The sequence below is a fragment of the Papio anubis genome, chromosome 12 (genome assembly GCF_008728515.1).
Source record: "Papio anubis isolate 15944 chromosome 12, Panubis1.0, whole genome shotgun sequence".
Lineage (NCBI taxonomy): Eukaryota > Metazoa > Chordata > Mammalia > Primates > Cercopithecidae > Papio > Papio anubis.
The window spans coordinates 57,023,650-57,050,452 of record NC_044987.1 but is presented as its reverse complement, the minus strand read 5'-3'; the positions used below and the strand labels follow the sequence as shown (position 1 = coordinate 57,050,452).

Sequence of the window (26,803 nt, the reverse complement as noted above, 5' to 3'; positions counted from 1 at the left end):
CTGTCACTATGATGTTAGCTGGTTATTTTGCCTGTTAGTTGATGCAGTTTCTTCCTAGCTTTGATGGTCTTTACATTTTGGCATGTTTTTGCCGTGGCTGGTACCAGTTGTTCCTTTCCATGTTTAGTGCTTCCTTCAGGAGCTCTTGTAAGGCAGGCCTGGTGGTGACAAAATTTCTCAGCATTTGCTTGTCTGTAAAGGATTTTATTTATCCTTCACTTATGAAGCTTAGTTTGGCTGGATATGAAATTCTGGGTTGAAAATTCTTTTCTTTAAGAATGTTGAATACTGGCCCCCACTCTCTTCTGACTTGTAGAGTTTCTGCCGAGAGATCCGCTGTTAGTTGGATGGGCTTCCCTTGTAGGTATCCCGACCTTTCTCTCTGGCTGCCCTTAACATTTTTTCCTTCATTTCAACCTTGGTGAATCCAATGATTATGTGTCTTGGGGTTGCTCTTCTTGAGGAGTACCTTTGTGGTGTTCTCTGTATTTCCTGAATTTGAACATTGGCCTGCCTTGCTAGGTTGGAGAAGTTCTCCTGGATAATATCCTGAAGAGTGTTTTCCAACTTGGTTCCATTCTCCCCATCACTTTCAGGTACACCAATCAAATGTAGATTTGGTCTTTTCACATAGTCCCACATTTCTTGGAGGCTTTGTTCGTTTCTTTTTACTCATTCTTCTCTAAACTTCTCACTTCATTTATTAATTTGATCTTCAATCACTGATACCCTTTCTTCCACTTGATTGAATCAGCTACTGAAGCTTGTGTGTGTGTCACATAGTTCTCCTGCCATGGTTTTCAGCTCCATCAGGTCATTTAAGGTCTTTAAGGTCTTCCCTACACTGTTTATTCTAGTTACTCATTTGTCTAATCTTTTTTCAAGGTTTTTAGCTTCCTTGCAATGGGTTCGAACATCCTTCTTTAGCTCGGAGAAGTTTGTTATTACTGACCTTCTGAAGCCTACTTCTGTCAACTTGTCAAAATCATTCTCCATCCAGCTTTGTTCTGTTGCTGGCGAGGAGCTGTGATCCTTTGGAGGAGAAGAGGCACTCTGGTTTCTCCCCATCTTTGTGGTTTTATCTACCCTTGGTCTTTGATGACGGTGACCTACAGATGGGGTTTTGGTTACGGATGTCCCTTCTGTTGATGCTGATGCTATTCCTTTCTGTTTGTTAGTTTTCCTTCTAACAGTCAGGTCCCTCAGCTGCAGGTCTGTTGGGGGAGTTTGCCAGAGGTCCACTCCAGACCGTTTGCCTGGGTATCACCAGCAGAGGCTGCAGAACAGCAAATATTACTGCCTGATTCTTACTCTGGAAGCTTTGTCTCAGAGGGGCACCTGGCTGTATGATGTATCAGTTGGCCTCTACTGGGAGGTGTCTCCCAGTTAGTCTACATGGGGGTCAGGGACCCACTTGAGGAGGCAGTCTGTCCATTCTCAGAGCTCAAACACCACGCTGGGAGAACCACTGCTCTCTTCAGAGCTGTCAGACAGGGACGTTTAAGTCTGCAGAAGTTTCTTCTGCCTTTTGTTCAGCTATGCACTGCCCCCAGAGGTAGAGTCTACAGAGGGAGGCAGGCAGGCCTTGTTGAGCTGTGGTGGGCTCCACCTAATTTGAGCTTCCTTGCCACTTGCAAGCCTCAGCAATGGCAGATGCCCCTTCCCCAGCCAGGCTGCGGCCTCACAGTTCCATCTGGATTGCTGCGCTAGCAGTGAGCAAGGCTCTGTGGGCATGGGACCTGCCGAACCAGACACAGGGTATAATCTCCTGGTGTGCTGTTTGCTAAGACCATTGGAAAAGCGTAGTATTAAGTCTAGAGTGTCCTGATTTTCCCGGTACAGTCTGTCACAGCTTCCCCTGGCTAGGAAAGGAAAATCCCCTTACCCCTTGCACTTCCCAGGTGAGGCGATACCCTGCCCTGCTTCTGCTTGCCCTCCATGGGCTGCACCCACTGTCCAACTGGTCCCAATGAGATGAACCAGGTACCTCAGTTGGAAATGCAATCACCCGTCTTCTGCATCGGTCATGCTGGGAGCTGCAGACCACAGCTGTTTCTATTCGGCCATCTTGGAACAGACCTCAGGATAGTTATCTCTCTTGATTAGGTTATGCTATATGACAAAGGTTCTGGGATAATTACTCCGATTATTTACATTATATTACATAGACTTCATCATAGCAGACTGGAGAGATATTCTCTTGTTGGCTTTGAAGAAGTAAGCTGCCATGTTGTGAGGACCATGTGGGTAGGACTTGAGGGTCACCTCTAGGACCTCAGACCAAAACCCTGCTAATGGCCATTGAGAAAACAGATGACTTCACTTCTACAACTATGAGGAACTTAACACTGCTAACAGGCAGTGAGCCTGGAAGAGGACCATAAACCTCAAATAAGATTGTAGCCCCAATTGATACCCTGTAAAGACTAAGGAACTATCTAACCCATGTCTGTGAGATAATATATTTGTATAGTGTTAAGCTGCTAGGTTTGAAGTAATTTTTTAAAATATAGCAATAAAAAACTAATATAGGCTGGGCAGGGTAGCTCGCATCTGTAATTCCAGTGCTTTAGGAGGCCAAGGCAAGCGGACTGCTTGAAGTCAGGAGTTTGAGATCAGCCTGGGCAACATAGTGAGATGCCATCTCTACCATTTTTTAAAAAAATTAGCCAGTCATAGTGGTTTGTGCCTATGGTCCCAGATACTAGGGAGGCTAAGGCAGGAGGATTGTTTGAGACCAGGAGTTCAAGGTTGCAATGAACCATGATCATTCCACTATATTCCAGACTTGGTGAAAGAGTGAGACCTTGCCTCTAAACAAACAAGCAAAACAAAAAACTAGTACTCACAGCAATTGAATCTATCTAAAAATAAAGGAAATTAATTAAATATTTTAAATGACTACTCAGAAGACTGAGGCAGGAGAATCACTTGAACCTGGGAGGTGGAGGCTGCAGTGAGCTGAGATCACGCCACTGCACTCCAGCCTGGGCGACAGAGCAAGACTCTGTCTCAAAAAAAAAAAAAAAAAAAAAAAAAAAAAGTCTCAGTAACCTATGGGATAATAAACTAACATCTGTGTAACTGGAATCCCAGAAAGCAGTAGGGGAGCAGAGGCAGAAAAATATTTGAAGAAATAAAGACTAAAATTATGTCCAATTTGATGAAAATTATACTCCGACAGATCTAAGAATTTCAGCAAACCCTAATCAACATAGTCTCTCCCTCTCACATGCACACACACACACACGCACCAAGTTAAGCCATAATCAAACTACTAAAAACCAATAATAAAAGGAATAATCTTAAGATGTAGCCAGAGGAAAAAAGACATGTTACAAACAGAGGAACAGGGGTAAGACAACTGAAAACTTTACATAAGAAACTACATAAGACAGAAGACAACAAAATTGACTTAAATTGCTGAAAAATATACCCTCACACTAGAGAGGCCTTCTGGTGGTGGACATGGGTGCAGCAGTAGGTGCAGCAGTATGTGCCAATCCTGGAGGTGGTATGGGGCAACACATGGCACTCTGTATTTAGCAAATGAGGCTCCATTCTCCTCAACTTGAATGGATCTGGGCTGTGATTACGCCTGAGGTCCTGACTTCTGTCTAGTCTTCCTTGTTCCTTCCCTGATTCTAAACTTGGTCCTGCACCTTCTAGGTCTCTCTCTGAGGTACTCAAATAGCTTTCCAATGCCTTTTATTTCTGCTTAGATCAAGAAAAACTGGTTTCTGTAACAGGCAACCTAAGAGCTCTTAAAAACAGAAAATCCTTCATTTATTTTCTACTCACCTTTTCTTATCACCATTTCAACACAGTAGTGGGTAGGGTCAAGTTAACTGAATACTTTTTCTAAGCCACCTCTTTTATCTAGGTTTATATAGTTCTTCAATTTTACTTTCAAAACTTCTTTCCCAGTCATGTTTCCTCCTCATCTCCATGTTTTATCACTTCTTGACTGGACTATTGTTATGGGCTGAATTATGTCCCCCCAACTCCAATTTCATATGTCAGAGTCCTAACCCTCAGTGTGACTGTATGTGGAGATAGGGCACTTCAGGAATAATTAAGGTTAAATTAAGCCATAAGGGTGGGGCCCTAATCCAACAGGACTGGTGTCCTTATAAGAAGAGGAAGAGAGACCAGAGATCCTGCTCTCCCAAGCACACACAGAGGAAAGGCCATGTGAACGCACAATGAGAAGGCAGCTGTATTCAAGCTAAGAAGACAGTGCTCACTAGGGCTCCTCACCAAATTTGCCAGCACCTTGATCTGGGACTTCTAGCCTCCAGAACTGTGAGAAAATAAATTTCTGTTGTTCAAGCCACCCAGTCTATGGTATTTTGTTATGGCAGCCCTAGCTTACTAAGGAACAGCTACTGATATAAGCTAGCTGGAATCATCAGTTAGCTTCAGACTTCTTAACATAGCCAGTAGAGTCATCTTAAATTCCATGTAACTTGTAACTCAAGTAACCATGTAACTTGAGATCTCCCTGCCTCAGATCTAGGTAAATTTGGCTTAAACCTTCAGTTTCACAGCATATGAAAGACCACTGCCTTCTATTTAATTTATTCAAATTTCTAAACTTAGTTTTTCATGATCCCTGTGGATTCATTCCTGCAACCCTAAGTATTGTATCAGTTCCACTCATCTGCCAGCTGGTACATGGAATATCAGGAGCTTCACCATTGTCCATAAGAAATTAAATTAACTCATGATTTTGTGACTGTTCCAACTTTGTCTCCAGGAGTTGCAGAAGGAAATTATATCCCACACCGCACAGTCTTCTGCCTCCCAGTTGGTTTCCCTTTGACACTGCATTGGCTTCCAAAACTAGTAACTCACTGTGTGATCATCCTCACAACCCTCAGAGAAATAAACTATAGCATCCCTTCCCTATACTAAGCCTAGTTCACTTCCTCAGTCCTTTACACAGAAATCTAACCGTATCGCTTCCTTGTGTGAATGAAAGTGATATGCCATCTCCTAATTGCCAATAAGAAGTGACTTGACTCTAGTTTAAGCAATTCCAGGACCGCTGAAGTTTTCTTCCTCTAGCCTCCAACATATATCACCCATAAATGATACCCATGAAGCACCTTTCCCCTAATAGGCACAGCAGCTACTCTGTCCGGGACCTAGATGCCTTGCCCAATGATGTCAACTGCTATACTTTTACCTTCTTCCTCACTGCTCTTTGAGGGCTAGCCCCTCCTCTCTCTCAGGGCACCCTCCACAGACATCTTTTGGTTATCTTCAGCCCCTATCTAAGTGCCTGGCACAAAGTGTGGACTCAGTGGCTGTATGATACATGAATATATGAAGAAGTAAACACCTATGCTTGAAATCTTCCAAGGGGCCTCATTGCTTAGAGGATGAAATCCAAAATCTGAAGCCTGACATAGAGTCCTCCAGAATCTGTGCCCAGTCCATACTTCCCCCGGTCCCACCCCCAACTTTCCAGACACCCTCAGCTCTTGTCAGGGACATGAAAAGCAGCCTCCGTCTCCTGGAAGCAATGGGTAGGGATGAAGAGACAGGAGTGGACTAGGCCTTTGACTTTACCTGTGAGAGTGCTGGAAGTTTCAAACAATTTTTCTTTTTTAGTCTCTCTCCGCCTAGAAGGAAGCAGACCATCCATGAAATGAAGGGGTCTAAAGAACCATTGTCTCCTCTAACATTCCTCCTCCAGGATCTTCTTCCCCCTTCCATCTTGAAACTTACAATCCTATAGCATTTGCCTGCAAGGATTCCCAAATGTAATTTTCTTGTACAGATAAAAAGATTATGGGCCGGGCATGGTGGCTCACACCTGTAATGCCAGCACTTTGGGAGGCTAAGGCAGGCGGATCACCTGAGGCGGGGCCAACATGGTGAAACCCCATCTCTACTAAAAATATAAAAATTAGCCAGGCATAGGCCAGGCAGGGTGGCTCACGCCTGTAATCCCGGCACTTTGGGAGGCCAAAGCGGGCAGATCATGAGGTCAGGAGTTCAAGACCAGCCTGACCAATATGATGAAACCCCATCTCTACTAAAAATAGTAAAAAAAATTAGCTGGGTGTGGTGATGCCTGTAGTTCCAGCTACTTGGGAGGCTGGGGCAGGAGAATCGCTTGAACCCAGGAGACAGAGGTTGCAGTGAGCCGAGATCACGCCACTATACTCCAGCCTGGGCAACAGAGCAAGACTCCATCTCAAAAAAAAAGAAAAAAAAAAAATTAGCCAGGAACAGTGGCAGGTGCCTGTAATTCCAGCAACTCGGGAGGCTGAGGCAGGAGAATCACTTGAACCCAGGAGGTAGAGGTTGCAGTGAGCCAAGATCATGCCACTGCACTTCAGCCTGGGCAACAGACTGAGACTCCATATCAAAAAAAAAAAAAAAAAAAGACTATGGCCCAGAAAGCATCAGTTGTTTTCCCAGGGTCACCTAGCAACTAAGGGACAAAGCCAGAGCTAAAACCCAATCTTCCTGGCTTATGAACTTGCTCTTTGCACACTGCTATGCCCAGTTTCATGGAAGATGGGAAGGTAGAGGCACTTGTTCTGGACAATATTCAAGCCCTGTCCTCTTTCAGCTGCTCCACATTGAATCCATAGTAATAGGCTTGACTAAGCTTTAGTGACAGTCCCTATCCTGAAAATATTGTCTTGTTTTGGGGAGGTCAAAGGGGTGTGAGGAACTGCAGACAGCATAAGAGAGGTTCAGATTATAAACGCCATCTTGCCACATGGGATTATGGGAAGACCATAACTGTTATTTTTCTCAATTTCCTATAATAATCCATTTATTTTGGAAAAACTTCATTTAAAATTACATATATACTTACCAGTGAAAACAAAATATGGCAACAATAAAAAGCACAGAAATGATATCTACAAGGAGCCATATGAACATATAGAACTTTGGTGTCTGAAAAACATAAAACAAACCACAGTGAAAGAACTTTACAATTAGAAGAGATTTGGGATCATATGATCTAAGTCCCTTGCTCTGCTGCCAGGGCTGGAGGAGGAGAGGAAGAGGGGATAGACAGGCCAAGGAACCTAGATTGATGTGGCATTCTCAAACACAGAGAGTCCCTGCAAGTATCCTAACAGTCACCCTTATACATGCAAGGGGGCTCTAGAGGGAACAGAACACTTCACACCTTTCATCTCACCTTTCATCTCCCAAAACAGAGGGCAGAGGGGGTCCCAGAGAAGTCACACAACAAGTCTATTCTGGACCCAAGACCACAGTCCAGGTTCTTGACTTCTACTGCTGTTTTCAAGGCATGGCTTCTCAAACCTGGCTGTGCAGCCAAGTCTCCCTGGGCAGCTTTTAGTAATACAGGTTTCTGGGTCTCCCTAGACACCTAAGGAATGAGGATCTTTGCATTTTTAACACATTCCCAGGTGATGCTGAAACCATGTGTCTGTAAGCCAGCATTTGGGAACCATTGTTCTAAAGTATCACACTTCAATTAAGAATGCTGAAGTACAATTACCCCTTACCTACATGCCCCTGCTCTATGCTCCTTGCCCAAGTCACCTATTTCCCAGAGCTCTGTCTTCTGGGTCCTGTCATTGAGTTTGATGCTCCCTTTCCACCTCCATTGTGCCCTCTCCAATTCCACTTGATGCTAATAGGGCTGGCACATTTTATCCTTTCTCAGGCCACTCTCCACCCTATCCCAAGGTCTTTCCTTGAACTGAATAACAAAATTAATAACAACACTAATGATCATAATAATAACAACTAACAATGAGCAATTAACAGGAGCCAGGCAAAGAAACTTAGTTTCTCTTTTCAAAGAAATTTAGTTTCTCTTTTCAAAGAAACTAAGTCAAATACTTTGAAAAACTCAATGAGGACAAAATAGATCATTAAAGAATAAACTGCAATTAGATTAGGTGTAGGTGAAACACTACAAGGGTTTGAGGGATTATAAAAATCTAGGTAGATTACTCATTCAGATTGATTCTCCTAATGACTTTAAGTTCTTGTTCTGTTTAAAAGAAACAATTAGAAATCCTAGCTAGTTCATCTGGATGTTTAAATGAGAGAACATAAAACTCAATCAGCAAAAATATCCTCAAAGAAATGACTGTCAAAAGGTGAACGAATATTTTAAAATAAAATTTGTGAAGTATGTATGTGGTACAGTTTATAAAAATGACCACAAAATTCCTCCCAAACCTGTATGTAGGCTCCTACACAACGTGACTTAGCTGTGCCTCCCTATCAAGAGGTGAAGTCTGTTTTGCTCCCACCCTGAATCTGAACTTGGCCATGTGATTTTCCTTGGCCAATGGAACATCAGCAAACATAACACTGGGAGAACTTTGAAAAGTCCACGTGCTTTGGGGCTTGCTCTCTCTTGCTGTTGGGAACCCGTCTCCGCCAGGTGAACACACTCCAGCTAGCCGCCTTGAGGATGAGCGACGACATGAAGAGAAACTCAGTCATCCCAGGTGAGCCTCTAGACATATGAACAAGGCATCCTAGACTATCTAGCCCAGCTGACCTGGCTCAAACCAGAGACACCACCTAGCCATCAGCCAGAATTGAGACATGACAAATATCTGATTAAGACACTAAGTTTTAGGTAGTTTTTATTAAGCATTAAAAGCTAACTGAAAAGTGTATATCATTTTTAAATGATTCCTCACTTTAACTTTCTCAATTACGAGACCAATGACCAGACCAGATTATGCTGGACACAAATGTGTGTTTCTACTGCACTATTATTATCCCCAATTTTCAAAAAGAACAAAAAAGCCAAAAACCACAAACAGGTTAACTAATATTTCCACATTCACACAGTAAACAGTGGAGCCCAGATCTGAATCTAAATCTCAATCAGTCTAACTCTGGAGTATAGGCTGCCTGTTAAGGCCCCTGGGACACCAGCCCCACCCTCCCTGAATAAAATGACGCATGGCATAGGCTGGGAGCCATGTATTGGGTCCTTTAAAAATGCCTAGACCAGGTGTGGAAGGAAGATTGGTTTTTTTACATATATCCTTTTAAACTTTCTAAATTTTGAATCACATGGATTTATCAATTTAAATATTAAAATGAAAAAAATACATTCAGAAATAGTAGCATCATTTAAGTAAATGTGTACCTCCCAAAGGGACAACTTTGAGACATTACTGATTCAGGGGATAGGATTATGGAGGAGTGTGCTGCTTTCTAAATTATGCATTTTTGTAATGACTGGATTTTAAAATGTTAGAAAAATACACAGTATATACATGAAGGGGAGTTGCGTGGGGACAGGTGGGTGGAAAGGCTCCACCTGTGCTGCAAAGCTCCCTTCAGGGCCATCTCCAGAAATCTGACCAAGCCACCATAGTAAGAAGTAAGCAATTTCTCCTTTCTACCAGAGGGCCTGGATGCAGTTACCGGCCCTGTAAGACTGTGCCCTTGACCCTGATCCCTTTTCCCCTGGTCCTGACCCTGAACAGGTCAGAAGCTCAGGCCAGTGAGAGTGGAGATCTGGAGGAGGTGACTTGAGGCCCCTTCCCTCTTAGGCTTCTCTGACAAAGGTTTTAACTTTCAAGGCCATTTGGAGTTTGGGTTATTACTTGGGATTGGACTCTTAAATTCTGAAGTGAGGCTTTTTGATGACTAAAAGTGAACTTCTAAAAGTTATCTAAGAGTGACTGGAAAAGCTACAGGACCTGAGTGAGATTTCATTCAGGGGCAGAGAAAGACCTACATCACAGACCAGGTTTAAAGAATCAGTGCAACGAAATTAAACTGTTTTCTGTTGTATGCTATTGTGTCCCACTCAGTCAACCTACTCTCTATACAGATAAGAACAAGTTCTGTAGCAGAACTGGTTAGCTGGGGCTCCTTCCACAGATAGCGATAGGATATGGCTGGGATTGTAAACCGAGTCTTCAGGTTCTCAAGCCTCTGGCAGTAAGCAACAGAGGCCTAGAACAGGCAACTGGACACTGGCTACCCTCTTCAAAAGCAATTTGTTAGGGCACACAGTTTCCACTTTGGAGTCAAGTATGCTTGGTTTTCTCCCCACTCTCCATGCCGTTGTCAACTGTTGCCATGCATCTACAAAGGTGGGGCTACAATAACAAAACTCTGAAGTCAGATCTCATGCTGAATCCTACCTCACGAGACCATATGCAAAGATATCTTTGAGCTTCAGTTTCCTCATGAAGGTAACAATGGCTAAATCAAAGGGTTAAATGACATAATGCATGTAAACGACATTGTAAGGATTCAATAAATGTCAATTATTATAACAACACTAATTTTTGCCTGAAAATCCCAGAAGGATCTGTGTGAGAGAATGGAAAATACCACGTCTCCAATATTTATAGAAGTCTGTGCTCTTAAGTGGCTCCCCAGGGGACGGCACAGTGGGCAACACAGGGCTGGGGGGGCCTGCACTGCTATCGTAACAAGCCTGGAAGAACAATCTGGACAACCAGCTCACCATGAAGAAGTGAGGGTGATTAAGCTGACTCAGGAGCCCAATGTTGTCTGTGGTCACTGAGTTAATCCTGGAGCACCAGGCCAGTGAGAAAAGCCAAGGCTCATTGATGGTGTATACGTTGATACGGATGTTAGCTGCTTTATAATCTCTGGAACAAAAACAGAATCCACAGGGGATTTAGATCAAGTTTCATTCTTATCATCTAAATGGGGAACAGCCAGCATGTTTGTGGAAGGCTGTTGCCCAAAACACCAGAAGAAGCTGGTCCAGGGACAATTCATGATACGATGTGACAGAATGGGCTCATGGTACAGTAAGATAAAGGATTGGATTTAGCACCTCTGCTCCTGTAGCAACAGTGGTGTGCTGGCAAACCAGATGTCCTAAGGAGAATAATAAAAAGGAAAGAAGAAAACATATTTTTAAAAAGAAGAAGAAGAAAAGAAAGAATGGGGAAAAGGAAAAAGGAAAAGGAAAGCCTTATTGTAGCATTTGCAAATTTCCATGATATAAACCCTCCTACCATAGCCAACTGTAAGCTACCATTGGTAGAACCAATTTGCAGAGTTTCTGAATATTTAAAAACAAGCTGGTATGAGCTGGCTCTGGCATGCTACTGTATAGCAGCACCTATATACTCGCTTCTATCAGAGCACTTATCACCCCCTACTCGAATGATCTGCTCACTTATCAGTCTTCTTTACTTGACTCTAAGCAAACTAAAAGCAGAGACTATGTCTTATTTGTCTCCAGATACTCAATACCTAGCATAACACCAGGATCCACAAATATTAATTGAAAAAATAAATAAATGAGTACCAATCTGGTGAACTTATTAAATTTCAAATATAAAGAATTTTTGAAAGTATCGAAAGTAGGGGGAATAAAAACTAATTTTTCCCATGGCACTATATGTCAGTGGGTACTTGTGGACTGCTTATAGAAACAGGAAGAAAATAAGTGGAGGAACACCTAGTAATTCTAGCTAAGTTGTCATTTCCAGGGATTCAATTTCTCAGAAAACATATCATGTAAGTGCCTTCAAAAATTTTTTTCATCTCTGAAATGGTATGGCATATTGGAACTGCTCTGTACAAGCCTGGGTTTGAATCCCAGCTAGGTCATCTTAGTACATTCTTGGCCTCAGTATAGTAACTGTAAAAGAATAATAATGCCTCCTTAACAGAGGTGCTAGCAATTAGTTATCCAATGTTAGAATTGTCTCTGAGCCAATCCCTGCAGATAACATAAATTTTAAAAATAAATTAGGAAAAAAATAGTAAAAAGTTACTTTTTACCTTTTGAAACCAAAACTCAAAAACCAATCACATTCCTTGTTTAAATTTTAAATTCAGGAGATACATGTGCAGGTTTAATACATGGATATATTGCATGATACTGAGGTTTGGACCCACTATCCAAATAGTGAACATAGTACCCCATAGGCAGTTTTCCAACTCTTTCCCTTGTCTGTCCCTCCCCATTTTGGACTCCCCATTGTCATTTCCATCTTTATGTCCATCTGTACCCAATGTTTAGCTCCCATTTATAAGTGACAACATGTGGTATTTGATCTTCTGTCTCTGCACTAATTCACTTAGAATAATGGCCTACAGCTACATCCATGTTGCTGCAAAGGACATGATTTTGTTCTTTCTTATGGCTGCATAGTATTCCATGGTGTATATGTGCCACATTTTCTTTATCCAGTCCACCACTGATGGGCAGTTATGCTGATTCCATGTCTCTGCTATTGTGAATAGTGCTGCAATAAACATACAAGTGCAGGTATCTTTTTAGTAGAACAATTTATTTTCCTTTGGGTAGATGCCCAGTAATGGGATTGCTGGGTCAAATGGTAGTTACATTTTTAGTTCTTTGAGAAATCTCTAAACTGCTTTCCCCAGAGGCTGAACTAATTTACATTCCCACCAACAGTGTCTAAGCATTTCCTTCTCTCTACAACCTTGTCAATATCTGTTATTTATTTTTTTACTTTTTAGTAATAGCCATTCTGACTGGTGTGAGATGGTATCTCATCAGGGTTTTGATTTGCATTTCTCTGATGATTAGTGATGCTTAGCATGTCTTCATATGTTTGATAGTTGCTTGTATGTCTTCTTTTGAGAAGTGTCTGCTCATATCCTTTGCCCACTTTCTTAAACAAACGGAGTGACATACGTGTTCATGGATTGAAAATTCAATGTAGTAAAGATGTCAGTTCTCCCTCAAATTGATCTGTAAGTTTGATGCAGATCCTATAAAATTCTCAGCAAGGTTTTTTCTGTACAATCAGGCAAGTGGATTATAAAATTTATATGGAAAAGCACAGCCCTACAATAATTAAAACAATCTGAAGAAAAAAATAGTGCGAGAGGGAATCACTCTACCTGATACTAAGACTTACTATATAGCTACAGTAATCAAGCTAGTGTAGTATTAGAGACTGTGATTTATGGACACATAAATCAGTGGAACAAAACTGAAAACCATACAATAGATCCATACAAATGGGACAAATGATTTCTGACAAAGGTGCAAAAGCAAATCAATGGAAGAAAGATAGTCTTTTCAAAAAATAGTGCTGGAGTAACTAGACAGCTATGGTTCCTAGAGAAATCAGTAAAAAAAGAACCCAGGGCCGGGCGCGGTGGCTCAAGCCTGTAATCCCAGCACTTTGGGAGGCCGAGACGGGTGGATCACGAGGTCAGGAGATCGAGACCATCCTGGCTAGCACGGTGAAACCCCGTCTCTACTAAAAAATACAAAAAACTAGCCAGGCGAGGTGGCGGGCGCCTGTAGTCCCAGCTACTCGGGAGGCTGAGGCAGGAGAATGGCATGAACCTGGGAGGCAGAGCTTGCAGTGAGCTGAGATCCGGCCACTGCACTCCAGCCTGGGCAACAAAGCGAGACTCCATCTCAAAAAAAAAAAAAAAAAAAGAACCCAAAGATGTAAAAAGTCAGCCAGAGCCAGACATGGTAGCTCATGCCGATAATCCCAATGCTTTGGGAGGCCAAGGCAGGAGGATGGCTTGGGGCCAGGAGTTTGAGACCAGCCTGGCAACACAGTGAGACCCTGTCTGTACAAAAAAAATTTTTTAAATAGCCAGGTGTGGTGGCACATGCCTATAGTCCTAACTACTGTGGAGGCTGAGGCAGGAAGATGGCTTGAGCCTAGTAGTTCGAGACTACAGTGAACAATGATCACATCACTGTACTCCAGCTTGGGTGACAGAGCGAGACTTTGTCTCTATTTGAAAAAAACAAAAAAAACAAAAAACAACTTAAAAAAACAGAAGAGATAGAATGAGATACTAAAAAATGATTAACTAAAAAATAAAAAGAGAGGACAGGAGTGACCAAAAAACCCCACAAGGAATAGAAAGAACAAATAGAAAAAAAATGGCATGATGGTAATGTAAACCCAACTAAAGGATGTGAACTAAGTTTTTTTTTCAGGTTCACTATTGTTAACCTTGTTCCCTCCCTCTTTTTCTTGTTATTATACTTTTAAGTTCTAGGGTACACGTGCACAACGCGCAGGTTTGTTACATATGTATACATGTGCTGTGTTGGTTTGCTGCACCCAGCAACTCCTCATTTACATTAGGTATTTCTCCTAATGCTATCCCTCCGCGCTCCCCCCACCGCATGACAGGCCCCGGTGTGTGATGTTCCCCATCTTGTGTCCAAGTGTTCTCATTGGTGAACTAAATATTAATGGATCAAACATTGCAATTAAAAGTCCGAGACTGTCCTACTAGATATAAAAGAACTCACACAATTTTGTTTATAAGAGATGTACTTTAACGATGCAAAATGGTTGAAAGCCAAAGGACAGAAAAAAGACATATTAAGCAAACACAAATTATAAGAAGGCAGTGTGGCAATATTAGTACAACAAAAAGTAAACTTTAGATAAGATTAATTACCTTAAACAAGGGATATTTAATAATGAAGGGGCCAATTCACCAAGGTCTAATAATCCTAAGTGCAAATGCACCCAATAAAAGAGTTTCAAAATACAAGAAGGAAAAACACACACACACACACACACACAAATCAACAATCACAATTACAGCTGGATATGTTAACAGTTGGATATATATAGGTAACTGACAGATATATACAGTTTGGTATATATTGGTAACTGACAGATGGCAGTATAAGGAACCATTCATTTTTCTTTGATTGGGGAAGTTGCTCCCAGAAGAAAGGAGGAGTAAGTCTTGATCTTGAGAAGTCTGAGAAGTTTCCTTCTCAGCAGGATAACTTGATCTTTTGTAAATAGAATAATATTATTTACTAGGAAGAGTAGCCTTATATGTAATGTTCTTAAAAGGATGTTCCTGGTTAAGTATTTCTTTATTATGTATTTTGTAAATAAACATGGAACAGATTTATGAAGCATGGGTCCCTGGAGAATGACACATAAACTAGATTACTCTCTGGGACTATCAAATAGAGATGTTTCATGACTCAACTGCTCCCCTTATGTGTGAGTTAACCCTGCACAAATTCACTTGGAGGCCTCATCTATTACTCTGGGTCACAGAGTATGTGTCCAATAAATGAAGATACCTGCACAGCCACAGTCAGTGTCTCTCCTTGCTTTGTTTGAGCCTCCTGATTGCCTGCTGTATCCTTGAACTTACTGATAAATCTCGGCAGTAGGTAGGTTATCTGATATATGAATGTTTGATCTGCAATCTAATCCTTTGTATTAGCTCAACAGAAAAAGGAAGAAAAAATGAATATGAAATTTTCAAAAAGCCTATCAACCAACTTGAACTAATTGACATTTATAGAATACTACACCCAACAACTGAAGAGGGCACATAATCTTCAGAGGAACATGGGAAGCTCACCAGGATAAACCATACAGTGAGCCATAAAACAAGTTTAGAATTTAAACCATAGAATTTAAAAGGGTTGAAATTATACAGGTTTGTTCTCTGGTCACAATAAGCTTAGATTAGAAATCAATAACTGAAGTAACTAGAAAATCCTCAAGTGTTTAAAAAGTTAGCGATACATTTCTAAATAATCAATCCACGAGTCGAATGAGAAATGAGAAAATTTTAAATATTTTAAGTTGGATAACAAAAAAACAATATATCAACATCATTTGTGGGAGAAAATTAAAGCAATGCTTACAGTAAATTGATAGCTTTAAGGCTGGGTGCAGTGGCTCATGCCAGAGGTTGCAGTAGTACATGCCACTGTACTACAAACTGGGCGACAGAGTGAGACCCTGTCTCAAAGAATAAAAATAAAAAATAAATAAGTTTATAACTTTAAATGTTTACATTAGAAAGAAGATCTAAAACAGGTCACCTAATTGTCTACCCTAAAAAAGCCATCTATTAGCAAGAACAGCAAATTAAAACCAAAGTCAGTACGAAAATTATAAAGAGCAGAAATCAATGAAATAGGAAAGTAAAGCCACAATAGGAAAAACACAACAAAGCCAAAATTCAGTGTTTTGAAATGATTAAAATTCATAAACCCCTAGCAAGACTGATCAAAAGAGAAAAAATAAAACTTCCAGTATCAAAATACATTAGAACTAAAGGTGGCAGTTGCACAACAATGTAAATGTACTAAGTGCCACTGAATTGTTCACTTTAAAATTTTATGTTAGGCTGGGCACAGTGGCTTATGCCTGTAATCCCAGCACTTTGGGAGGCTGAGGCGGGTGGATCACCTGAGGTCAGGAGTTCGATACCAGCGTGGCCAACGTGGTGAAACCCCGTCTCCACTAAAAATACAAAAATTAGCTGGGCATGGTGGTGTGCACCTGTAATCCCAGCTACTTGGGAGGCTGAGGCAGGAGAATCGCTCGAACCTGGGAGGCGGAGGTTGCAGTGAACTGAGATCGCGCCATTGCACTTCAGCCTGGGCAATCACAGTGAAACTCCGTCTCAAAAAAAAAATAAAAAATAAAAATTATGTTATGTGAATTTCACCTCAATACAATTTTTATTTAAAAAAATTTTTTTAAACATTAAAAACAGACCAATAACAAGGAGTAATAAAAAGTAATACAAAGTCTACCAACAAAGAAAAGCCCAGGACATAATGGCTTCACTGCTGAATTCCACCAAACACTTAAAGAAGAACCAATATCAATCCTTCTCAAACTCTTTCAAAAAATTAAAGTAGAAGGACTACTTCCAAACTCATTTTACTAGGCCAGCATTACCCTGATACCAAAGCAAGATAAGGACACGACAAGAAAGAAAATTACAGGCTGATATCACCAGTGAAATCCTGAGACATAAAAATCCTCAACAAAATACTAACACACTGAATTCAACAGCACCATAAAAGAATCGTTCACCATAATCGAGTGGGATTTATCCCTGGGATACAAGGAGGGTTCATCATATGCAAATCAATAAATGTGACACACTGCATTAACAGAATGAAACACGAAAACCATATGATCATCTCAACAGAAGTAGAAAAAGCATTTAACAAAATTCAACACCCTTTCATGATAAAAACTCTCAACAGATTATGTTTAGAAGGAATATACCAAAATACAATAAAGGCCATTCAGGACATGGCCACTACTAAAATCATACTCAATGGTGAAAAGTTGAAAGCTTTTCCTCTAAGATTAGGAACAAGACAAGGATGCCAAACCTCACTTCTTTTTGACATAGTACTGTAAGTCTTAGCCAGAGCAATTAGGCAAGAGAAAGAAATAAAAGCCATCCAAATAAGAAAGAAGTCAGATTGTCTCTGCAGATGACATGACCTTTCATATAGAAAACCCTAAAGAATCCACAAAAAACTACTAAAACTAATACATTCAGTTTATGGGTTGCAAAGTTGCAGGATACAAAATTAACACACAAAAATCAGTAGCATTTCTTTCTATGTACTAACAATTACCTAACTGATGAAAATAAGAAAATAATCCCATTTATAATAGCAACAAAGATAGAATTCTTAGGAATAAAACTTTACCAAGGAGGTGAAAGACCTGTACAGTAAAAACTATAAAACACTGATGAAAGGGGCTGGGTGCAGTGGCTCACACCTTATAATCCCAGCATTTTGGGAGGCTGAGGCGGGTGGATCACCTGAGGTCAGGAGTTCAAGACCAGCCTGGCTAACGTGGGGAAACCTGGTCTCTACTAAAAACATAAAAATTAGCAGGGTGCAATGGTATGTGCCTGTAATCCCAGCTACTTGGGAGGTTGAAGCAGGAGAATCACTTGAACCCAGGAGGCAGAGGTTGCAATGAGTGTAGATCATGCCACTGCACTCCAGCCTGGACGATGGAGCAAGACTCTGTCTCAAAAAGAAAAAATAAATAAATAAATGAAAAAAATTATGTGTTTATGGATTGAAAGACTTAATATTGTTACAATGTCAAAATTACCCAAAGCAATTTACAGATTCAACATAATCCCTCTCAAACTTCCAATGTAATTTTCCACAGAAATAAAAAAGAATCCTTAAATTTGTATGACCACTAATGATTCCCAAAAGCCAAGGCAATCCTGTGCAAAAAGAACAGGGCTGGACACATCACATTCCCTAATTTCAAAATATATTATAAAGGTGTGATAATCAAAACAGTATGGTACTGGCATAAAAACAGACACATACTGGTGGAACAGAATAGAGAGCCCAGAAGTAAATTCACATCATTATAGTTAATTGAATTTCAACAAAGGTGCCAATACAATGTCTTCCTCATACAATGGGAATAGTCTCTTCAATAAATGGTGTTGAGAAATTGGATAGCCACATGCAGAAGAATGAAATTAGACCCTTATCTCATACCACATACAAAAATCAAATCAAAATGGATTAAAGACTTAAATGTAAGACCTGAAACTAAAACTACTAGAAGAAAATGGGAAAAGCTCCACAACATTGGTCTCTGGGGAATGATTTTTTGGATATGACCCCAAAAGCACAGGTAACAAAAGCAAAAATAGACCAGTGGAACCACATCAAACTAAAAAGTGTCTGCACAGCAAAGGAAACAATCAACAGAGTGAAGAGAAAATATTTAATAGCCAAAAAAAAAAAAATAACCCAATGAAAAAATGGGCTAAAGACCTGAAGAGATATTTCTCAAAAGAAGACACAAATAGCCAACAAGCATATGAAAAAACACTCAATATTACTAATCATCAGGGAAGTACAGATTAAAACCACAAGGAGATATCATCAAACACCTCTTAGAATTTTGGCTATTACAAAAAAGATGAAAGATAAAAAGTATTGGCAAGGATATGCAGAAAAGGGAACTCTTACACACTGTTGGTGGGAATGTAAATTAGTACAACCACTATGGAAAACAAGGTGGAGGTTCCTCAAAAAACTAAAAATAGAACTAACATATTTATGATCCAGAAATCCCACTACTGAGTATATATCCAAAGGAAGTGAAATCAATATGTCAAAGAGATATCTGTACTCCCATGTTCATAGAAACACTATTCACAGTAGCCAAGATATGCAATCAACCTAAGTGTCCATGAAACAGATGAATGGGTAAAGAAAATGTAGTATATACATACAAAGGAATACTATTCAGCCTTTAAAAAGAAGGAAATTCTGTCACTTGTGAAAACATGGTTGAGTGTGGGTGACATTATGGTAAGTGACATAAGCCACACAAAGAAAGACAAACACCACATGATCTCCCTTATGTGTGGACTCTAAAAAAGTCAGACTTACAGTGGGGTACGGTGGCTCACACCTATAATTCCAGCACTTTGGGAGGTGGAGGTGGGGGAACTGCTTGAGCAAGACCGCATCTCTACACAGAATTTAAAAATTAGCCAAGTGTGCTGGCATGTGCCTATAGTCCCATCTACTTGAGAAGCTGAGATAAGAGGATAGCTTGAGCCCAGGAGGTGGAGACTGCAGTGAGCCAAGATCACACCACTGCCTTTCAGCCTGGGTGACAAAGCAAGACCCTGTCTTCAAAAAAAAAAAAAAAAAAAAGGCCTGGCGCAGTGGCTCATGCCTGTAATCCCAACACTGGGAGGCCGAGGCGGGTGGATCGCGAGGTCAAGAGATCGAGACCAACCTGGCCAACATGGTGAAACCCCATCTCTACTAAAAATACAAAAAATTAGCTGGGTATCGTGGCACGCACCTGTAGTTCCAGCCTGAGGCAGAACTGCTTGAACCCGAGAGGCGGAGGTTGCAGTGAGCTAAGATTGGGCCACGGTACTCCAGCCTGGTGACAGAACAAGACTCCATCTCAAAAAAAAAAAAAAAAAAAAAAGTCTAACTTATAGAAAAAGAGAGAATAGTGTTGGTTACCAAAGGCTAATGTTGGTTACCAAAGAGTAGAATGTTGGTTACCAAACGGTTGAGGGGGAGGGGAAATGTTAGTCAAAAGGTATAAAATTTCAGTTAGATAGAGGGAATGTTTTGAGAACTATTGTACAGCAGGGTAACTACAGTTAATAATAATGTATATTTCAAAATAGTGGAGAGTAAATTCAAATATCTTAACATGAAAAAGACATTATATATGTTAATTAGCTTGATTTAATCATTCCATATTGCATAAATATATTAATTAAAACATCACATTGTAGCCTATATATACAAATTATGTTGATTAAAAATAATATAAATTTAAAAAATGTCTTTAAAACATTTAAAAACTTTAAAAAAACTTTAAAAAAAAATCTTTAAAACATTTAAAACATTTAATGTCTTTAAAACATTAAAAAACTTTGTACATCACAAATAAAACAGGGCAACTCTATACTCATATACTTTTGATTAAAATAATGCATTAAAGTATTCTCAGTTAAAATGGCAAGAATAATCTCATTAAACCTTTTAACCACTCCAGCAAGTACTAGATTATCTAATATCTAGATCTAGATATTATCTATCTATAGATAGGCAGATAATAGATATCTGCATATTATCTATCTATCTCTAATCTGTTATCTATCTCCCTCCCTCCCCAAGGAAGACTTTGTCTCTAAAGCATTTAGAATCATATAAAAAATTAACCTTCAATCTAAGACAAAGGGGATATGGATTAAATTAAACATGTTTAATAACAATTAAGTTTGGAAAAGTTGTCATTTTATTCCCAGGTGCTTTTAATTCTGAAAATTTGTCTCTAATTGTATATTTATAAATACAGTGGTTAATACTTTTAGTTTCTTCTCATGCTTAGCTGTTTTTACATTTTTCAAATAATGGTTTTGTTATATTCTTAATTATACCTTCCAGAAATATGGCTATCTGTATCACAAAGCCATTTACAAGGTACTGCCATTCATCTGGTAACGGTAGGAGGAAATAAACAACATTTTGAGTTCTGACTTTTCAATGTCCGCCTTTTATATAAAAACAGAAATACCAAGCATACAAAAAAGTGTACTGAATGGTGAAAGATTAGAGCACACAGAAGAGGCTAAAGTCTATGTTCCAGGGACATAGTCAACACTTGATAAATGTTTGTTGGCATAGGGAGGGAAGAAAGAAGGGGTAGGAAAAAGAAAGGAGATTCAAAGATGCTAACCACACACAGAAATTCTGAGATGGAAAGGGGAAGTTAAGTAGTTTAGTTAGAATGCATATTTTGTGTAAGTAAGGCAATATGTGCCAAGAGAGGTGTGGTCAAACACTTACCTTAACCCATTAGGGAACAACTTCTTGTAGTCAACATTTATTATACTGATATTGTTTTTAGCAAGGGTTTTAACGGGTACTAAAGGGCCCACATGCTGAAAACCAGGAGCCATGGACCTGACATATCGCCTATCATGAGCTGGCAACCAAAAAATCTGTAAGGAGAAACAAGAAGTCCTTCAGTAGATAATCAGCTGTACAGGTACGAAGAGCTCCACAGGGAATGGAGGGAGCTCCATTCCAGCACAGGTCGTATTCTACAGAGAGTAGAGAGAGAGAGATTCTAGTCCTTGGTGAAAGAGTCAACGTGAGCTAGTATTTTCTAATGAACTCTTATAACGGGGCTTTCACTAGGGCTGCTCTGGAGCTGAGTTTTCTCACGACCTCTCCATTTACCAGTTAACATCCAGTGTCAAGGACCTACTGTGTACACAAAGACTCATATAAGCAAAGTAGCTGATAGATGTAGGTGAACAGTGAGAATCAAAAACATCTTTCTGGTTAATGATGTTAACAATCATCTTTGAGGCTGGGTGTGGTGGCTCATGCCTATAATCCTAGCACTTTGGGAGGCCAAGGCAAGAGGATCTCTTGAGCCCGAGAGTTTGAGACAGCCCTGGGCAACATAGGGAGGCCCTACTTCTATTTTATTTTTTAAAAAATCGTCTTTGAGAGGAGTCCTTTCCTGCCAACAGGGATGCTGTTATGACTCATCTATGAAATAATTCCATTTGTAAAAAGACTTACATTGCTTCACTCACAGCACTCCCATATTCTGAGAATTTATGGGATTTGGAACAACTGACTGCCCAAATGCAGAGAGTTGCTTCTGAAAAACATCATGAGCAAATCTCTGCTCAAATAAGAACAAGCTCTCCTTTCTATATCATTCATCATGCCAAGTCTTCAAAGCCTTAATGTTACCCAGGCTCTTTCTAATGGATCTATGTTGGTGTGGTGCAGGTCACATTAGATAGTTATTACACATATTCCTCTTTAATAGGGTGCTGATATTTCATTTGGTTTGGAAGAGCAAACAGCCTCAACGGTTTTCCCCACTGAGATAAATTTAACTGGGTCATTCCTAGGTTACCACATGTAGCTGTATAACTAACAATCTTCATTTCCATAGGAAGTAAAATTGCTCCTAGGACATGCTACCCACCTCCCAACCTGTGTCATAAATACTGAGATAGACATACCAGATGTTGCTCGATTTTAGAGGCAAGGATCACGCTTACTACTTGACGGACAAATGTGTGTCTGAGAGGATGTCTTGGTGGAGGGCCACGAAGATCAAATATCACAAATTTTCTTTCCTTCTTTGCAAGTGTCAATAAATCAGCTAGTGTTGGAATTGACTGATTTCTTGCTCTTTCTTTATCTGCCTTTGATAGAGGTTTCATATTGTAAAATGGCTTGAGCTAGAAATAAATACATCAAAAAATACATCAAAAGCATTTTCCAATTCTCCTACTATGTAGCCACACATCCAGCTCTACCTCAGTTGCTCCATTAGCATTCAATACACCAGGTCCTCTGAAATACTAGTCCTAGATAACAGGCGACAAGGAGAGAAATAAAATGTAATCTTATCAATAATTAGTGTTTGGAATGGTCTCTTCTATATCCTACAACCTGTTGTATTTGCAGTGAAGGTCATGTTTTTATCCTGACCTTCCTTTCCAGCCTTTTCTCCCATAACTCAAGGTGATACATCCCTTTCAGCCATGCTGGCTTCCCACATGGGCTCTCGCTATTCTAGTTTTGTGTAATAGGAAGAACACATGCTTTGGCTTCAACTGAATTTAGTGCCGGCTCTACCCCTCCCTTGACTTCCTTGCCATATCAACTTGTTAAAATTCTACCTTTCAAATGCTATTTCCCTTATGAAGCTTTCCTTTAATCTTCCTGAACTAAAGAGACTTCAAGGCTGGTGCTGTAGTCATGCCTTTAATCTCAGCAGGCTGAGGCAAGATGATCACTTGAGGCCAGGAGTTCAAGGCCAGCCTGGGCAACATAGTGAGACCCTTGTCTCTACAGAAAAATTTAAAAATTAGCTGGGTGTGGTGATACATGCCTGCAGTCCTAGCTACTAGGGAGGCTGAGGCAGAAGGGTTACTTGAGCCCAGGAGTTTGAGGCTGCAAGTGAGCTATGATCATGCCACTGCACTATAGGCTGGGCAATAATGAGGCCCTATTTCTAAAAAAAAATAAAGACACTTCAATGGCTTTAAAGCCCAATGGCCCATTTTTATGCCTCTGTAACTGTATGTGTCATTCTGCCTTCTATAGTTATTTGGACATGTCTCAGTACATTAAAGTTCAATCCTGGCTCACTATGCTTCTTGCTATGCAACCTTGGTAATAAAACCATTTAAATTCTCCAAGTCATCATTGCCCAAATTATAAAATAGAGAAGAAGAATAACTTATATATTTCTTAGGATTATTTTGAAAGTTAAATATGATAAAAATATTTACAGGGTCTGGGAGTATGTCTGGTACATAGATAGAAAAGTGTACAATTCACATTAGTTCCTTCACTCTCTACTGACTCTACTGGAGTGTAACTCCCTCTTGGCGGGAACTGTCATATATTCTTTGAAATGCACAGCATTTCACCTAACACAGGGGAGAACACACATATGTTTGCTACATTAAATTTAATAGATGGCAACTTTTATCATCACTTGCCATTTTTTAGATCTGAGTGAAGGCAGTGATAAAAGGCTACCTCCCAGGAGAAGGAAGCAGAAGGAAGAAGTCACATTTTCTTAAGACTCAAGTAATCTCTCTTTTTTTCTACACAACTTTATCTTCATTCTCATTCATACGTCTCCTATTTCTTATTCTTCTTCCTTTGACCTAAATAAGCTGCCTTTTTTTTTTTTTTTAACATTTTTCTCAGGAAAGAAACAATCACATTGCACAGTATCTCCAGAAAATTGCTAGACCAGAAGGCAGATCTAAACCATGGTTAAATTAAGATCTGATTGAAAGCTACAACTAATGGTTTTCTTAATTCTCAGGACAATAGAAAGATGCTTCAGAATTCAAAATTTTGTTAGCTACTACCAGACCTAAACCAACTGGTTCACTTAACTGTTAAACCTTCTTGTGAGAAAAACTGTTAAAAGAATTTACGGGAAAGACCAACACATGGCCAAAAATTCAAAATAGCCAAGACAGTAAATATTTAATCAATATAAGAATTTAAAACTAGACTCCAGTAAACTTTAAATAGTATCATGGGGGTAGGCCTAACAGCCGAGGTACGTTGTGCCTCTTTTTCTGTATATAAAATAGGAGAAACTTAATCAGAAAAATAAACTGGAATGGATAAATGCCTGTTTAGACTATATCCAACATGTGATTGAATGTTTTCAAAATGCCACAGGAAGTAACAAGCTAGAAATGAAAATAAATTTCTGGTCCTCCAGATGAAACATCTGGTTCCTCAAATAAAAATAAGATTAAAAGGTCCTCTGTTCTCTGTGCCTCTGTGTAGACATATTACAAGTAGAAAGGTTATTGAAAGACTCAATGTATAATACTGGTTAAGAAATAGAAAGACAAGGCTGGGCACAGTGGCTCACGCCTGTAATCCCAGCACTTTGGAAGGCTGAGAAGGGTGAATCACCTGAGGTCGGGAGTTCGAGACCAGCCTGACCAACATGGAGAAACCCTGTCTCTACTAAAAATACAAAAATTAGCCAGGTGTGGTGCACATGCCTGTAATCCCAGCTACTCAGGAGGCTGAGGCAGGAGAATTACTTGAACTGGGAGGCAGAGGTTGCAGTGAGCTGAGATCATGCCATTGTACTCCAGCCTGGGCAACAAGAGTGAAACTCCATCTCAAAAAAAAAGAAAGAAAGAAAGAAAGAAACAGAAGGACAATTAAACCTGTCCAATGACACCACATCAAGGAAACATTCCACTGAATAGATGATTCTGATGAGAACTAACTGTAACTACTTATGAATAACAATAAATTTTCTTTTTTTTTCTTTTTTTTTTTGAGACAAAGTCTTGTTCTGTCGCCCAGGCTGGAGTGCAGTGGTGCAATTTCAGCTCACTGCAACCTCCACCTCCCAGGTTCAAGTGATTCTCCTGCCTCAGCCTCCCAAGTAGCTAGGATTACAGGCATGCACCACAATGCCCAGCTTGTTTTATTTTTAGTAGAGACAGGGTTTTACCATGTTGGCCAGGCTGGTCTCGAATTCCTGACCTCGTGATCCACCCGTCTCAGCCTCCCAAGTGCTGGGATTACAGGCGTGAGCCACCATGCCTGGCCAATAATACAATTTTTTTGTTGATATGGGTACCACCACATCTACCATTAATTGCATTACTATAAAAAATCAGATCACCAGAGTACTACAACCACTCAAGTAGTGGGAATATCTAACAATCCTGTCTTCTTCCATGTCCCAGCATAAAACTATTACTTTGAGACCATTGTCAGAAGAACATCTCTTTCTTCTCCATGGCCCTTTCCCTATACATTTATTTATTTGTTTTTAATTTTTATTTTTCTTGGGTATTGCTCTTGTTGCCCAGGCTGGAGTGCAACAGCAGTGTCTCAGCTCACTACAACCTCCGCCTCCTAGGTTCATGCAATTCTCCTGCCTCAGCCTCCCGAGTAGCTGGGACTACAGGCGCCCACCACCAAGCCCAGCTAATTTTTTTTGTATTTTTAGTAGAGACAGGGTTTCACCATGTTAGCTAGGCTGGTCTCGAACTTGTGACCTCTCCCCTATAAATTTAAATATCAGAGGCTGGGCGCAGTGGCTAACGCCTGTAATCCCAGCACTTTGGGAGGCCAAGGCGGGCAGATCACAAGGTCAAAAGAAAGTAAAAAAAATTACTTTTTTAACTTTTATTTTAGATTCAGTGGGTACATGTGCAGGTTTGTTACATGGGTATATTGCATGATGCTGAGGTTTGAGGTATGAATGAACCCATCGGTTAGGTACTAAGCTTAGTACCTAATCGTTAGTTTTTTAACCCTGGCCCCCTTCCTCTTCTAGTAGTCCCAGTTTTCTATTGTTGCCATCTTTATGTTCATGTATATCTAATAGTTAGCTCCCACTTATAAGTGAGAACATGCAGTATTTGGTTTTCTGAGCCTGCATTAATTCACTTAGGATAATGGCCTCCAGCTGCATCCATGTTGCTGCAAAAGACATGATTTCGTTCTTTTTTATAAGTAAATAGTATTTTGTGGTGTATATATTTGTACAGTTTTGAAAGTTCCTCTCACTGATACCTAGTTTTATTCCATTATGGTCAGAAAGGATACTTAATATGATTTCAATTATTTTAAATTTGTTGAGATTTGTTTTGTGGCCTTACACATGGTCTGTCCCGGAGAATGTTCCATGTGCTGATGAAAAGAATGTGTATTCTATAGCTATTTTATGAAATATTCTGTAATTGTCTGTTCTGTAATTGTCCATTTGGTCCAAGTACAGTTTCAATCCAATGTTTGTTGATCTTCTGTCTAGATGATCTGTTCAATGCTCATAGTAGGATGTTAAAGTCACCAACATATACTGTATTGGAGTCTTTCTCCCCCTTTAAATCTAGTAATATTTGCTTTATGTATCTGGGTGCTTTGGTGTTGAGTGCATGTATATTTATAATTGTTATATCTTCTTGGTGAATTGATCCCTTTATTATTTCATAATGACCTTCT

General features: G+C 39.9%; 1 protein-coding gene across 2 annotated transcripts in view; it reads right to left on the bottom strand.

Annotated features, from left to right (window-relative positions):
• Positions 1-26,803, bottom strand: part of GDPD4 (glycerophosphodiester phosphodiesterase domain containing 4) — an 83,691-nt gene that overhangs the window by 5,575 nt on the left and 51,313 nt on the right. For both annotated transcript variants that reach the window (XM_031653090.1, XM_031653091.1), the window contains 5 exons: positions 22,306-22,527; positions 21,104-21,258; positions 10,463-10,610; positions 6,842-6,924; positions 5,578-5,630 (listed from right to left, as the gene is read on the bottom strand). In XM_031653090.1, the coding sequence (XP_031508950.1) occupies positions 5,578-5,630; positions 6,842-6,924; positions 10,463-10,610; positions 21,104-21,258; positions 22,306-22,527 (661 nt within the window). The remainder of the gene's footprint in view (positions 1-5,577; positions 5,631-6,841; positions 6,925-10,462; positions 10,611-21,103; positions 21,259-22,305; positions 22,528-26,803) is intronic.